We start from the raw sequence: 15,018 nt of genomic DNA, 5'->3' as shown, positions 1-15,018 counted from the left end.
GCTTTAATTTATTGCTGTATGATGCTGATTTTGTTTCACACAATAAGTTTGTTGGTTATATGTTTTTTTTTTTACTTACATAAATGACATTTTTCTTAAAACAATCATTTTAAATGTGCAGTTACTTTTGTTCTTACCTTTGTTTTATTTTCATTTGCATTCATCATTATTTTTATATCTTTCTCAGGTTTCTTTATTGTATGTTTTTGAAAACTTTATGTCTTGTGTTAGCAATGTATCAATTGTTGTCAGAGATACGTTGTACATTAAGCTTGAGTTATTTTCTTGTACATCTTAAAGCCATTTTTAAAACTTTTTTGTACCAGACCATGATTTTAGATACTCTTAAGTTTGAATTTAAATACTGAAATTAATCAATATTCCGAATTTTTTAGGTTTTCAATCTCAATTTTTTGGGTTTCAATTGATATATGAGGTCATACCTGTGATAAATCAGTAACTAGTTTGTTGTGCTTTCTATAGATTTTTGCTTTTAATTTTTTTTCAATTTTAAGTTTTTAGTATATTTAATTACTGCCGTCATATAACGAGCAAATATTTTAAACACAAAAGTAACATACAAAGTTTCATATTCAAACTGTGGTTTTTAGTATTATAAGATGGATATTTACTACAAATTATGTATATTTGTATTAAATGATCCATATATTATACTCTAAATCAAGTTCAACAATTTTATAGAACTAATTCAGAGTGACATTGTTGTTTTATGTTGTTGCTATGGTTTTCTTGAACTAATCTTGTTTGTTCGTTGTATCGTCCCCTGTTAATATTCCATGTCTAAATTTTTTTTTTTTTGTGTTATTTAGTTGTTGCATTAGTTTTTTGCCTAAAATATACCAAGTTTAAATACAAAATTTAAGGGATTTTGTAACCGTTTAGATTTCAGTTTACTTTGAGTTTGCTTAAAAGTTTAATTGAAGCTGAGTCATCAGCTGAGTAACTTTTTAAAGTCAGTATAAACGTTGTATTTGTACAAACTGTTACTTTTAAATCTTTTAAAAATACGTAGAATATCTCATTTGATTGTTGATTGAGGCAAATACTCAATACGCTAGATATGCTTTTTACAATGTGTTATGGATATTGCCAATGGACCATAACTTTTTATCTTTTTTTGTTTACAATAAAAGTTTCTTTAAACTAATGTTTATAAACTTGCTCTTGGTAATGGTGCTTATAAAATGATTATTTTATCGTTAATATTAAAATTTCGTTAAATTACATTCAGTTTTCTATAACTGCAATTGTAACTGCAATTGTAACACGCCTGGAGTGTTTGTAATTCAGCAGTTTTTGTTTTTAATGATTATATTTAACTAATATACTCCTATTAGTTTTTATAAAGTTAAGAGTCACTTATGAGTTTTTAAACAATAGTTTTTATGTATGACTAACTAGTACATTTTATAATATTTAAGCTAACTATTACTTAAGACGTTCAAAAAAATTTAATTATGAATCATAGTTAGAAATATTTTTACATAAATGGCTGACTTTAACTAACAGTTTACAAATGATTACAATATACCTTAAGAGACCGACCCTGTTTTCTATTTACTTTAATTCTTGATTTATATCATCATTTAATTTATATTTGTTAAGAATTTAAGTTTTAAATATTATAAGTGTTCAAGTCCGCACATATTTAGTATAGAGATTAACTGTTCTGTAAGCTATTATAAAAATAAGGTTATAAAAAATAAAACAACTTTGTTTTTTTGATAAAGACCATGTAAAGGTTAAAACATTGTAAATAAATACTGCAGTTTAACAAATTTTATCAAGTTCAACTCGTGAACTCGGAGTATAACCAGTATATTGATTTGACTTTTCTTTCTTTTAAGCATTTGTATCAACTGAGCTTGATGTACTCCGGGCTACTTGGGTCTACAGGTTCGGCAGTTTCGACAAGAGCCAGATTCGCAAAAGTTTCGGGGCCATCTTTATCTTTAGTTGCTACCTCGGCCTGCGAGTGCGGGAGAGTTTAAGATCTAATAACCTCTTCGTTTTACTTATAAGATTAGTTTCAATATAGACTAACAAGTGTCTATATGCTTTATTATGCATAAAAATAAAAGACACAATAAGAAAGGTTTACTACTTTAGAAGTCTCCTTGCAGTTCACGATTATAATTGTGCTGTAACGAATGTTTGCTCGTACAGTTTACTGGTTCAGAACGTAGGGACTTATACTTCCTCGTTGACATCGGATGTAGAGCGCGCGAGATAAAAAGATACAATATTGAAATAAAGAAAGGAAAGATAGAAGTAATAAGTTTATGCCACCGAATGTGTAGGCTTATACGTTGAGTTCAATGTTCAAAATGACCAAAAATGGAAGTTGTTGCTTGAGGACAGCTTGTCTGCTACAGTATGCGTATAACTCAAATCGAGCTGTACGCCCCGTCGACATTGCTAAAGTAGGTATGCAAAATGTATATAGAACAAGATATAAAAAATACGTCATGTAGTAGTAAAGTTGTGAAGTAAAGTACAAAGTAAATGTTTTAGATAAACAAACAAATACTTAAATAAGATCATCCAGCTTTTCCAAGATTACGCTCAATGAGCCAAGTGACGTGGAGCTGCTTTCTTCTTGACATGAAGTCGGTAAAACTTGCTCTCTCATTAACTCGGCTGCTTATGTACACCTCGTTTGCATGATCAAAGCATGGTTCTAATTATAACATGCTGATAGAAGCATGATACCCGGCGTGAATAGTTAACTCTACATGGCATTTTGGAAAATGTGTCAACTAGCGTGACTAGCGAATGTTATTATTTGTTCGAAACCAAATTGTTTTCTTTTAATTATTATTAAGCGTAAATAATTTAAAAAATTAATTCATTATAAACTAACTCGACTTTTGGACTATCGAAGCAAAAACAATAAAATTTTCAGGACTTATTTATTTTCAGGACTTAGTTATTTTTTTGTAATGAGTAAGTTTTATGAAAGCAAGCAAATAGTATCATACTTCTCAAAAAGTTGTTCTATTCAATATAAAGAATATAAACTTTAAACTTTATTTTAAGAACAATTAATGATAGAAAAATAAAAAAAATCATAAAATAAGCTAATCATTATAAATATAAAAATCTAAACCTCAACTTAAACGAATTACGAGATGCTCCATAATCAAGTGTCACAAAATATACTTGAAATTAAAATCAAATTACAAAGGGGATTCATCTAAACTGTATAAAGTACATTTTTTGATAAAAATAAACTAATCATGATAAATAAAAAGTTGAATTTAAACCTCAAAATAAACGAATTACGAGAAGCTCAACGATCAAAAATATATTATTATAATATGTTTTAAATATGTAAAAATATATTATATGTTTGATTCAAAATATTTTTTTCCTAAAAAATTAGCTTCTTTATTTATACTATTTTTTTGATTGATGTCAATCTGCAACACCCCTTTAACACTTAACAAAAAGACAACAATCCAGCGTCAAAAAAATATAAATTAAGTTAAAAACGAGATTCATTCAAAATGCATTAAGCACATTTAACATAAAAGTAAAGAACGTATTGAACTTTTTAATAAGTTTTAAATTTCTTCAGCACAAAGGAATGGTAATTGAGTACGCTTACAACGAGCCATTTACGAGAACTTCCAGCAAAATTCACTTCAACTTGAAAGGTTTGATTAGATTAGAAGTTTTTACTCAATATTTTTCAAACAAAAGTTACGTTACGACTATTTCAGTATGAGACTAAAACTTAAAAAATTCGTACACCAGATAAAAACTAAACTATTAACTAATTTAAAATTTTTAAATATATTCAAGTATTTGTATTGACTCTAACGTAGTATTAGAAAAATGATGTATAATTTAAAATTTACAGATAAAAACTTTTAAACTGTTAGCAGTGTAAACAATTAACAAAACGTACATGAAAATTTCAAAAATTTAGTTTGACTTTAAAAAAATAACTCAAAAACTATTCTTTTGTTTAAACAACAAAATCAGATTATAGCTGCAGAAAATATATTTTTTTCCAGTATCGGCCGCATTGGAAGACACTGCCGATGAGATCGTGTCGAAGCTGCAGGGATCATCCGAAGTGTTTTCAGGATATTCAGGATCAGGTGAGGGTTCCGGTGACGTCACACCTGAGAACGAAACCTTCCCCAACCTGACACTGGGAGAAAAGAGGGTCCTGTACTCGAGGATCAACATCAGATACAAGAACGGTTTGATTTTGAAACTACGAGTTGAAGTTCATACTTAACTTGCGTTGTTGATAAAACTATGAATATGTTTTAAATCGGTGGTTACACAAAATCTTTTCAATTATTTCGAAATACTTCGTCATTCAGATCAAAATGTCGCCGATGTGAACTGTGTAAAAGACTTTTTTAGTAAAAAAAAACTTTAGAGAACGTTCACAAGCTATGCAAACTTAAGCATGTTTGCTACATATTTTTTCAAAAACTTTCAAGCTACATTCATTTAATTACTTTCCACAGAAACGGACTTGCTGGAATCGTTGGAAGAGTTGAGATTGGTGTTGGACGTTGAGAGCGTCGAAGTGCACGATCATCATTACGACGAGTGGGCGGGCTTCATCAAGCTCTACTGCGATCTCACTATGAGTTTGTGCGAATACGTTGACAGAGGAGGTTTGTTTTTCTTTTATTAAAAAATCCATGAAGTTTGTAGGTTTTTTTTCGGCTAAAATATGATTCAGAACCAAGTTTAAAAATCATATTTTCACTATAACTTATTTTCATATAATCACTACTTTTTTATATTTTCCTTTAATAATCCTAACATTTAAAACATAATTATTATACAACATCATATGAAATAATAACACTCGACATTCAACCAGGATCCGTCGATAGAGGAGGTTTGTTTTCCATATTTTCTACAAAAATTCCAAGTTCATTTTTATTCCAATAAACGTGGTTGTTTAAACGTGAAAAAATTTAAACAAGTATTTTAACTTTATTTTAAAGTTGTTTGATATACTGCGAAAACTTAAGAGTATTCACAAGTCTCACTTTCGTCAAATAAAAAATACTCCTGCAGTTTAATAACAAAACTGTGATAAAACTAATAGTACACGCAACAGCCTGCAAACAATTTTCCTTCCATAACATCTACTGTCTAAAACATAATTATATTTACAACGTCGTTTAAATTAATAACATTCGACATTCCGCCAGGATCCGGGGAAGGATCCGGCGAGGGATCCGGATCGATGAGGTCACTCGTGAGCTACAGAACGGCTTTGAGGTCGAGCGAGGAAGTGTTGCTGAAGATTGTGACGAGGAGGAACCACCACCAGGAGGCGAGTGCGCTCATGCGGAAAGTGAAGGCGGCGGCGGCGGCGGGCGCGGAAATCGGTGACACGATCGAACTGTGCGGCACTCAGATATACGGTGAGTTGTGAACAAAGAACAACATAAAGAACAATTAATCTGTTTAGAATGAGAGTTTTAGTTATTTATTTAAAAAACAGTATTTAAAAACGATTTGTTTTACACTTTTTGGTTCAACTTAGAATTTGTGGAACAGTTTTTGGAAGTACTAAGCTTATAGATTTATTCAGAAAAAATATAAAATTTAAGGATCTCTCTATACAAACGCCTTGTTTAACTTTTTCTAATTGCTTGTTTTTCCGACAGTCCTACCACCTTGGACTGAAGTCGAACCAACCATACCAGTTACGACACCTGAGGCCACCACAGTTCCTGAAATAACCACTCAACAGCTCAACACGACAGTTGACGTCACTACTAGTGAGTTTGAAAAAAAAATACTGTTTAATACGTTTCGTGTGTGTTTTTACAGCAGATACGTGCAAAAGTAATGCAGTAAACTAATTTGTTGGTTCGTACACAATGTAGTTGAAAGTTATAAATAAGTGTTTGTTTTGTTCCATTTAATGGTTGCTAATATACGTAAAACTCTTTTTTTGCCATAGAAGAAAATTAATGAGTTAGTTAACGAATTTTTTCTTTATTTTAAATGGTAGTGAGTTTACGGACCTTAAATTTTCTGCGAGAAGGAAATAGTTAGAATGAAATAAACAATTTAAAGCGACTTTTCTACTAAACAAATAGAAAATAAATTTTAGTTTTTCCCTTTAAAGTTAATCAAATAACAATTAGTTATTATCAACAAAAAAGAAAAGATAGTTAAACTAGTACTATAATTTTTTGAGTGTTGTTTGATAATTTATAATTACAAAAAGTAACAATCAAACAAATTCACAGGATTTAGGGAGCCGTCAACAGTTGGTCCACCTAGTGGTTGGTTGCTGATTGCGCTTGCTGTTGCCCTATTGGTCGCCATTGTTGCGTTGTCTGTGATGTCATACATAAAAGCTACAAAGTGAGTTTATTTGTATGTAAATATATACATATGTTTATTTTTAATAACTATTTATTATATCTCTAATGTCGCATATCAAAGCTACATAGTGAGTTATATACGTTTGTTATTTTTGTTTACAATTGTTTATTTTGTTTTGTCTGTGACGTCATACGTAAAAGCTACAAATTGAGTTGTTTGTAACCAATAAGACGTTGTAAGTATAACTTGTAAATGTACAAACAAGAACATTTGTCGAATAAAAGAAGCTTAAAGTTTTAAAATCTTTCAAAGCAAACTATTATCATTGTTTAGCTAAAGGCTTTCATGGTATTCAATGTGGCTTGCAAAGTATTTTCTATTTATTTATACAACTATATCTTTGTGCATTTTTTTGTATTGAAGTTTTTAGCTAGGGTTTGCACATAAACGAAGTTCTTAAAAACTCTAGTTTTTCAGTTTATTTTTTTTCAATAACGTTTTATTTTTACAGGCAAGGAAGCTACTCTCCGGCAGCTGCAGAAGCCGGACAAGCTTGAAACAAAACAAAACTTTAAAAAAAATCAATGTACGCTATAAAGGGCCAAGCTCGGAAAATACAAAAGAAAAGCTGATAAAACATTTTTTAAGATTTTATTTTTATACTAATTCGCTTGAACACTAATAAACTGTAATTTGGATTATAAACACAAGTTGTTTTAATGTAGTTTTAGCTTTCAGGTAGATATTGTTTGTTCGAAGTAATTGGTACTATGTGTACGAAGAAACTTTGTTTTACGCTCTACAAAAACAAAACGTTTATTCAAAACTAACTTGAAATCAAATCGTAACATAGTTTAAAAAGTGATTAAATGTAGTTAGTTCAAAATAATTTTTAAATAAAAAGAAATTAAAAATATCTGTACAAAAATGCCTCCCTAGTGTAATGTTATAACCTAGTAATTTAATACAGTTGTAATTGTTTTATGTATATGATGAATAATAGATAAACTTAACTAAAAGTTAACTACTGGCTTTAAAATTTGTATTAAACTTCATGACAATTAGTATTACTAGTATTGACCAATCATTTAAATATTGTGCAGATGAGTTGTTTTAAAAAAAGGCTATCGAAAACAAAAAAACACAAAGTTGTCTTTAGTTTAAGTATAAAATTATACTTCAGTAGCATTAATTAGACTCAAAGCATTATAGCGTGCTTTGACTGTTTTTCTGGGCGACATCTGAAAAACTAAAACTGTAAGAAAACGTAACAAAAAGGCGATTTAATGTGGTTTTAATTTTCAACACCGACTAATAGTTCATATCCAGCTGTTAGCTTTTTTCTGTCAAATAAAGTTTAGTTAAATAGTGTTTTTAATAAAAAAGACGTAGTTTTATAAGTTTTTTTTTCAGAAAACCAAAATTAACTAATCAAGTAGTTTTAAAATGTTTTTGTTAGAAAATAATGTGTACGTTATGTAAAAATTTTGTAGCAGCGAAAGCTTCACATTTTAAAAATGAAACTTTTCATTCAAAATAAGCCATTCAAAGTGTTCTATATAACTATTTAAAAATTATTATACCGCTCAAAGGATTTCCTTTTAAAGATTCGCAACGTTCGTAGTTATAACATTTTTATATAATTTATACGTTTTTTTTTGACTAATTAATTTACTTACATAACATTATATATGTTGTTTTATTATTAATACAAGTTAGTAGCTAGTTTTGATTAGCACTTTGTTTTTAGTTTCTTATATATAAAGGGTTTAAAAATACATTTTAGCTCAACAATGTAAGGCAATACTTTTACATGTTCAATATTAACTGAACTTAGGTTTGTATTTTGATTATTAAATAATAATAATAAAGAACTGGACTACTTAACAACACTTTTAATTATGTTTTACTGGTGTTTTCAAGTTGTTTAAAGTTTAAATACTTTTATGTACCTGAAAAAAAAATTGAGACAACTATGTTACGTAGTTTTCCAAAACGTATTACTAAAAGTTACTACGGGAACTACTCTATTTATTGAAGAAAAGTTATTGTGTTAACTCACTGAAAAAACTCAAGACACGCCCCTGCATTATGCTCTGTCAAAGTATATTCAAAGCAACAACCTTGTTAACAAATGCACGGTGTTCACCTTAGGTTTAGATTTTAAATTAGTTTGACTTTTTTTTGAGCATACTGTTAGTATAATGTTGCCAAATGCTTTACTAAGTTTTTATTTATCAAAATAGTTTTATTTGCTTCATACTATTACTTGTGTTTTAAATTCACAACAGTTAAACTACTTTTGTTAAAATAAGTATTTTAGATTTTTTGGTTTGGTGTTTAGACTTAAAAGTTTTTATTGTTTTTTTATGGTTTACTTGAATCTTGGGGTTTTAGAATTTTAAAGCCTCTCTGCAGTGTACTACATGTATTAATAGTTATACATTACATATTTTAAGAAATAAAGTGTTTGAGATTATTAAAATTTACTTAATACTGTTAAAAAATATTAAAAAATAACATAATTACCTAAATACTAAAGTTACACTCCATGCACATTTTGTGAAAAGTAAAACTCTTAGTATACTAATTTTGCTATTTGAACTAAAATTTCATAGATGCTGTATTTTATTCTTTTATTTTGTACATGTCACTTAAAAATTTTTTTATAATTTTCGATAGTATTATTAATAATACAAATTGTCAATGAAGGCTACGGTCCTCTTTAAAATGATAAGCACTAACTTCACTGATTTAGTATGAGACTCTTTTGTAAGTTTTTGTAAAACTCATTGTAAATTAAAGTAAGTTTAACTGTTATGTTAAATACGTGTTTGTACAGTATGGAAATAATCAAAAAAAAACTTTTACTGAAACTTAGTTTGCATAATAAAGTCTTGAAATAGTAAAATAGTATATGTTATTATCGTCTCTAGAAGTTGAGACCTTTTTGTTTGTTTTCGAACAATCAATGTACAAAATATGTTTTTTTATGTCTGTTTACAAGGATTATTTCGCTATAGCAAAATTTATAAATATGTGTTTATTAATAATATGTGTATAACAGTACAAAAACAATAGCTCAAAATAGGTAGAAAGTATTCTTTATTCTTGGTGTAAATGAATTCCAAATTTTATAGTTTTCTGATTATTTTAGAATAAGTTGATACGCCTAAACTTGTTATACTTACCAAAGTATTGTTATCTACTATTTAAACATCATTTGTTTGGTATTATTTTACTTATTATTATTACTAAGTATTGTAGCAAACTTGTGAAACTTATAGTAGATATTCTGGTAAGTTTACACTAGGTACTTGGCAAAAGGTAGAGATATTTCTTTCAGAATTTTTAAAGTACAAGTTTTTGGGTTTATTAATACAAAATTAAGTTTAATGCAAAAAATGTTTTAAATTGTATAAAAACAATGAGAAAACACTGTAGAGCTACTTTTAATGTGTTTTAAATAAAAATTTTAATAACGATAAAAAACTATCTACATGATAATTTTTCTAATCTATAAAAAACAAAACTTCATTACTTAAATGCTATTGTCGTTTAAAATTGTAGGTATTTTGTTCAAAATTCCAGTTTTTTTTTTCAAAATTGCTAATTTCCAGGTTTTTTTAAAATACAATGTCAACTTTCAAGTTTATTTGCAACCCTGTAGATATTCTAGCAAATTTTTAAACTTACACTAGATCTTACGGAGTGTATGATAAAGAGCAAAATAGGACCCACGCATATTTTAGGGGCGTTGTAAAACTTGAATTATATATTTCAAGACATTTTTAAACTTTCTGTACATTTTATCATTCTTCATTTTTTTGAGAAAATCGAGAATCCGTGAAACTTTAGTGAAAACGCGTAAAATGTGTTTTAGTGATGATTGCTACATGTACATAAGTATTCAGCTAAAAACTCGAAGGTCAAATTTTCAAGGTCCCATATAAATTACATAGGGTTTGTTCCTAGAAAAATGTAAGTAGTACGGTAGTGGTAAAAGCTTTTTTTTTTATTGTCTTTTTATGTGATTATGCACAAAAAGTTAAACTAAGATCTACTACATGATTTTTTAGGTAAACAGATCACTCTACTGTTCAAAGGTTGCTAGCACCGATGTAACAGTTTTGCCAGACGTTATCAATATTTTTGAGAGGTTATTATATTCTAGAATGTAAGTAGATTGTTTCGAAACTTGCTCAACACCTAATATTTCAGTTTAAACATTTATACAACTCATCAATAATTTAAAAGGTATGAATGATGTAAAAATCAAATTATCTTATCTTTATTTAAAAATTTTTATTGATCCCAAATGCCTTACATTTTATTTCAAAGGCCAAGCAACCCTCAAATTTGTTTATACACTTCCTGAAAAAGATTGAGAACTATAATTAAGCGCACTTGTGTAAAAAATTGACTGATGGTATTTTTAATAAAACGTTGGACACACAAAGTTACAGTAGATATACATTACATATCACACAATTTAAACAATTTATTGACAACAGAAAAACTTTTAATTTTTCTACAACTCAACAGAATTTACTAAAATTTAAACAATAAAAAATTTACTTCAAAATGCACATTTTAGGAATGCTTTAATTTGATATCCATCTCTAACATACATGATAAAACAGTATTTTAATCGGATAAAAATTAAAAATAGTGACTATTAAAAGTGCTCAACACTATGTGAATTATTTTCAAACCAAGCTAATATTTAACAAATCAAAACACTGCAAAATAAGATCGACCAATAACTGAAGACATCAGACTAGATTGAGCCAATCACAGAAGATTACTTCTTGATTGAGCCAATTCGAATCGTTTAAACTTCACCGGCCTCGCCTTCCTCGATGCCTTTGATGTAGAGGACGTTGTTGCATCTGTTTTAAAAAAATATTCATCTAAACTAAGTACGTGTACAAATTTGTGAATTTGCCATAAATGGTGTAAGAAAAGTGAATCATATTAAACACCTACTTAATATATTTCAAATATAAGAGAATTTAACGTACAGAACATTGTTGCATCTATTTAAAAAAAAAAGTTTTAGATAATTTGATTAGAAACAAATAATAATTTGTAAGTTTGTTCAATGTAGGGAACATCCAATACTATTGTAAATGTGAAGAATTTATAACTATAAAAAATATGTCAAGTTTCATAACCAAAATCACTTATTTGATTTTTTTTCAGCTTTAGACTTTTATATTTATTCACATGTTTTTATGGCATACATTTTTTAACAGGGTTTCCACTCTTTGAATCAAAAAACTATTAAATGTACGCTTAGTGTTTAACTGAGCTTTTCAAAATGCTTAATAAATTTTTTATTGCCTCTGGCGTGCATACAATTTCTGAGAGTAGTAAAAGCTGGCCGTGAAGCTGAAAAAAAACTAAATGAGCATTTCAAAATCAATAAAAATATGTCCTGGAGCTTTAAAATATCTTAAAACTAACCAGAGTCAGCCTGAGTTTAAAAACAAATCACAATGTCCTGGTATTTCTAAAAAAATTAATATCCTAAGTTATCCCAAGTATTTTGAGTGAGTGGCAACCCTATTTTAAGAACTATTTATCTATAAAAACAAGAAAATGAATTCTGAAACATGAAAATTATTCTTAAATATTATATTTACAATATTATTCATCAAAACTATCTTTAAATACCTCTGTTTAAAACTTGAAACTTGAAAAATTTTAGAAAAACTTTAAGCTACAAACCAATTACAGGGTTGCCACTCGTTTGTTCAAAAATTTTTCTAGGTTTTCCAAATTTCATCCAGGTTTTTAAAAGTACACATTTTTGGGTCTATTTTTAGTTTAATGTTAAGTTTAAGCCTTAATCTAATTTTTTTAGTTTGTTTAAAAATGAGCAGGTAGAATTACAAGTGATGAGCTCCAAACTCACTTGCTTGACCTTCATAAAACGTTTATCGTTGCGAAGGGAAGAGTGAGTTCTGATGTTTTCTACCTTATAAAAAATAGATAAAACTTGTTCGAATATAGTTTGTTGTGTTTTTAAATTTCCAAGTGTTTTATTTTTCTTAATATAGTACACTATCATAAAAATTAAAGTACAAATTATTAATTCATGAAATCAATGAAATTATAATAAAATTATTAATAATTAATTAAGTATATAGTGTTAGGGGTGCGAGATCAAATTAAGAGATTTTAGGGGTGCGGAGCATCAAAAAGGTTGGGAGCCACTGGTTTAAGGTAAGAAACTGTGTTAAATAATATAAAAACATTGAAAAGATACTGTAAAGCTACTTTAAATATGTTTTTTAATAAAAAAATTTTGATGATAACAAAATTTTTTTATTTATGTGAAAGATTTTTTGAGTCAAATTGAAATTTTACTACTGAACATGTAAAAATTGTTAAAATTAGGTTTTTTTAGTGATTTTTGTTCAAAATGCCAAGTTTTGCCAGGTTTTTTTCAAAATTTCCCAAATTCCAGGTTTTTCTAGGTTTTTTTGCCTAAATTGTCAAATCCCAGGTTTTTCCAGGATTCCAGGTAAAGTGACAAACCTGCAATTAACAATATACAATTTCATACTACAACAAAAAAATTAACAGATTTAGACAATATTTTGTAAGCTTTTATTTCAATTTTAAAAATATTAAAAATAACAATAAACATTGAATATTCTTTTACATAAACAAAAAATTAAAATTTAATATTTTTTTATGCAGATAATTGCATTATATAAAAAGAAATTTTATTAAACCATTCTTTGATAAAATCAATAAGAAGTAATATATTTATTTTACGCAAATCACCATTTTACTTTAGTTTATTCTTTTTTTATTTTACTAAAACAACTGGATAAAACTATCACTGTACACATGCACTCAAACTATTTATATTTTTCATCTAAACTTATCCTACATACAAACAACTAATAACCTGATGAGAATTTCACCGAGGTTACCAGCTTTGTTTCCTTCAACAAACTCTTCGGTGTTTGCGAGTTGCATGTTCATGTATCCGTCAACACTCACCAAATATCCTGATATAAAAAATATAAGTTAAAAATATGCACACTATATTATATTGTAGTTGCATATCCACCAAACATCGTACAATGTGAAAAACTTAAAAACACCAACACTTTATAGCATTGTGAGTAAATAGTGTTTATTTCAAAAACATATCAATTAAGATCAAATACATATTCATTGTTGTTCACAAAGTATCCTGAGTTGATATATAATGTAAGTAAAGTTTATATTTATATACATATTTTCTATCATGTGATAAAATATACTAAATAAACTACTGTTAATAATACTAGCTATTGTGCATTAAGTATAAATTATGAGTGTTTATCAACACTATAAGTTCTAGTATAGAAATTTAGAATGTCCATTGACATATTCTTCAAAAAGTCAACCTACTATTTTCAAAATCTCTGCTTTAGATTTCCAATATTTTAGGAATAAAAACTCGGTGAATAAATATATGGTCAAGAAGACTTTCAAATGTTAACTAAAAACTCAATAATAATTAATTCAAACTATTTTTAAACAAGCAATTTGTATACATATGCTCTTGGAGAGTTTTTCTGTACTTTTCTGTACTTTAGCTTCTTTGTGAAAGCTTTAAATACAAACTACAAGCCAGTTTTTGTAGAATTCAAAAATATCATTTAACTTTTGAGATATTTATTTTTTGTAAAAAGTTTCAGATACAAACGTATGGACTTAACAAACGCGGTCAATTTTCTCAAAAATTTTAAAATTCACTAAAAATCTATCTCCTCCTTCATTTTTCAAGCAAACTTCTTGGAATTTTCAGAAAATGTTTCTTATGTTAAAAAGAAAAAATGTTACTTATGAATTTTAATTACTTATAAAAATAAAATTTTATCTCAAAAGTTAAAAAAAAGTGTTTTTTTTTTTAAATAAAATAATTCTACAATTTTTTTTTAATTCCAAAGTATTATGTTTTGTTATTGTATAGAGATTAGACTGTGAAAGTTTGAAGATTGCTTGAAAAATGTAGGAGGAGATAGATTCTAAATAAAATATTCTTTTTTTGCTGTTTTAGTTTTCCCTTCCCATAGGGAACCTATTATGCGGCCCGACTTTGACTGTTCATATCTCAAAACATAATTAGATTTTTTTTAAACAATAAAAAGCATCTTGAAGCTTAGAAAAAACTCTATAAAATAAGATTAACTTGTAAAAAACATGGCTTACCTCCCCCCTTATGGCCTTAACAATATATATAAATACAAATCTCTATTCTCCATACCCCACTTCAGATTCACAATGACTTTTCAATGAGCAAAATAAAATATACAACACAACTAAACTTTACATTTATTTACATTATTTTTATGTAAACGTACCTCTATACTCCATACCCCATTTCAGCTTGACCATGACTGGCTTACCAGTGAGCTGGTTCAAAAACGGCTTGGGGTTCATTGGCATAGAAGACATGGTGACTATTTAATAGTATTTTCTGTAAAAATAATGTTTACAGCTTTGACATCTTCTCTTGGTAGCGAATCATAGATTACAAAACTGTTTGAACTAGGCTAAAAAATAATCTTCAGAGTTTTTTTTCCATGTTGTAAGATATCAGTTTTGCTGCCATAATCAATAAAAGCAAAGTTTTTTTCAAAGCCATTCATAAATGTTTTGGTA

At 27.9% G+C, this 15,018-nt stretch overlaps 1 protein-coding gene across 1 annotated transcript; it reads right to left on the bottom strand.

The window, feature by feature from the left end:
- Positions 1-11,179: 11,179 nt before the first annotated feature.
- LOC145833847 (small nuclear ribonucleoprotein F-like) lies at positions 11,180-14,811 on the bottom strand. The gene is made up of 3 exons (XM_082941062.1): positions 14,718-14,811; positions 13,271-13,373; positions 11,180-11,237 (listed from the first exon to the last, which is right to left on the bottom strand). Exons 1-3 carry the CDS (start codon positions 14,809-14,811, stop codon positions 11,180-11,182), a joined length of 255 nt encoding a protein of 84 aa, XP_082797188.1.
- Positions 14,812-15,018: the final 207 nt, after the last annotated feature.

The sequence above is a fragment of the Thalia democratica genome, chromosome 4 (genome assembly GCF_965202585.1).
Source record: "Thalia democratica chromosome 4, ktThaDemo2.hap1.1, whole genome shotgun sequence".
NCBI classification, from domain to species: domain Eukaryota; kingdom Metazoa; phylum Chordata; class Thaliacea; order Salpida; family Salpidae; genus Thalia; species Thalia democratica.
Note: the sequence above shows the minus strand (reverse complement) of the source record. Positions and strands in the feature narration are given on the sequence as shown.

What these genes read in the sequence shown, in the direction of transcription:
- LOC145833847 (XM_082941062.1), bottom strand. Translation starts at nt 14,811, where the DNA reads ATGTCTTCTATGCCAATGAACCCCAAGCCGTTTTTGAACCAGCTCACT. An exon ending in ATGGGGTATGGAGTATAGAG is followed by an intron (nt 13,374 to 14,717) that starts GTACGTTTACAT and finishes TTTTTATATCAG; the next exon opens with GATATTTGGTGAGTGTTGAC. An exon ending in CTCGGTGAAATTCTCATCAG is followed by an intron (nt 11,238 to 13,270) that starts GTTATTAGTTGT and finishes TTTTTAAAACAG; the next exon opens with ATGCAACAACGTCCTCTACA.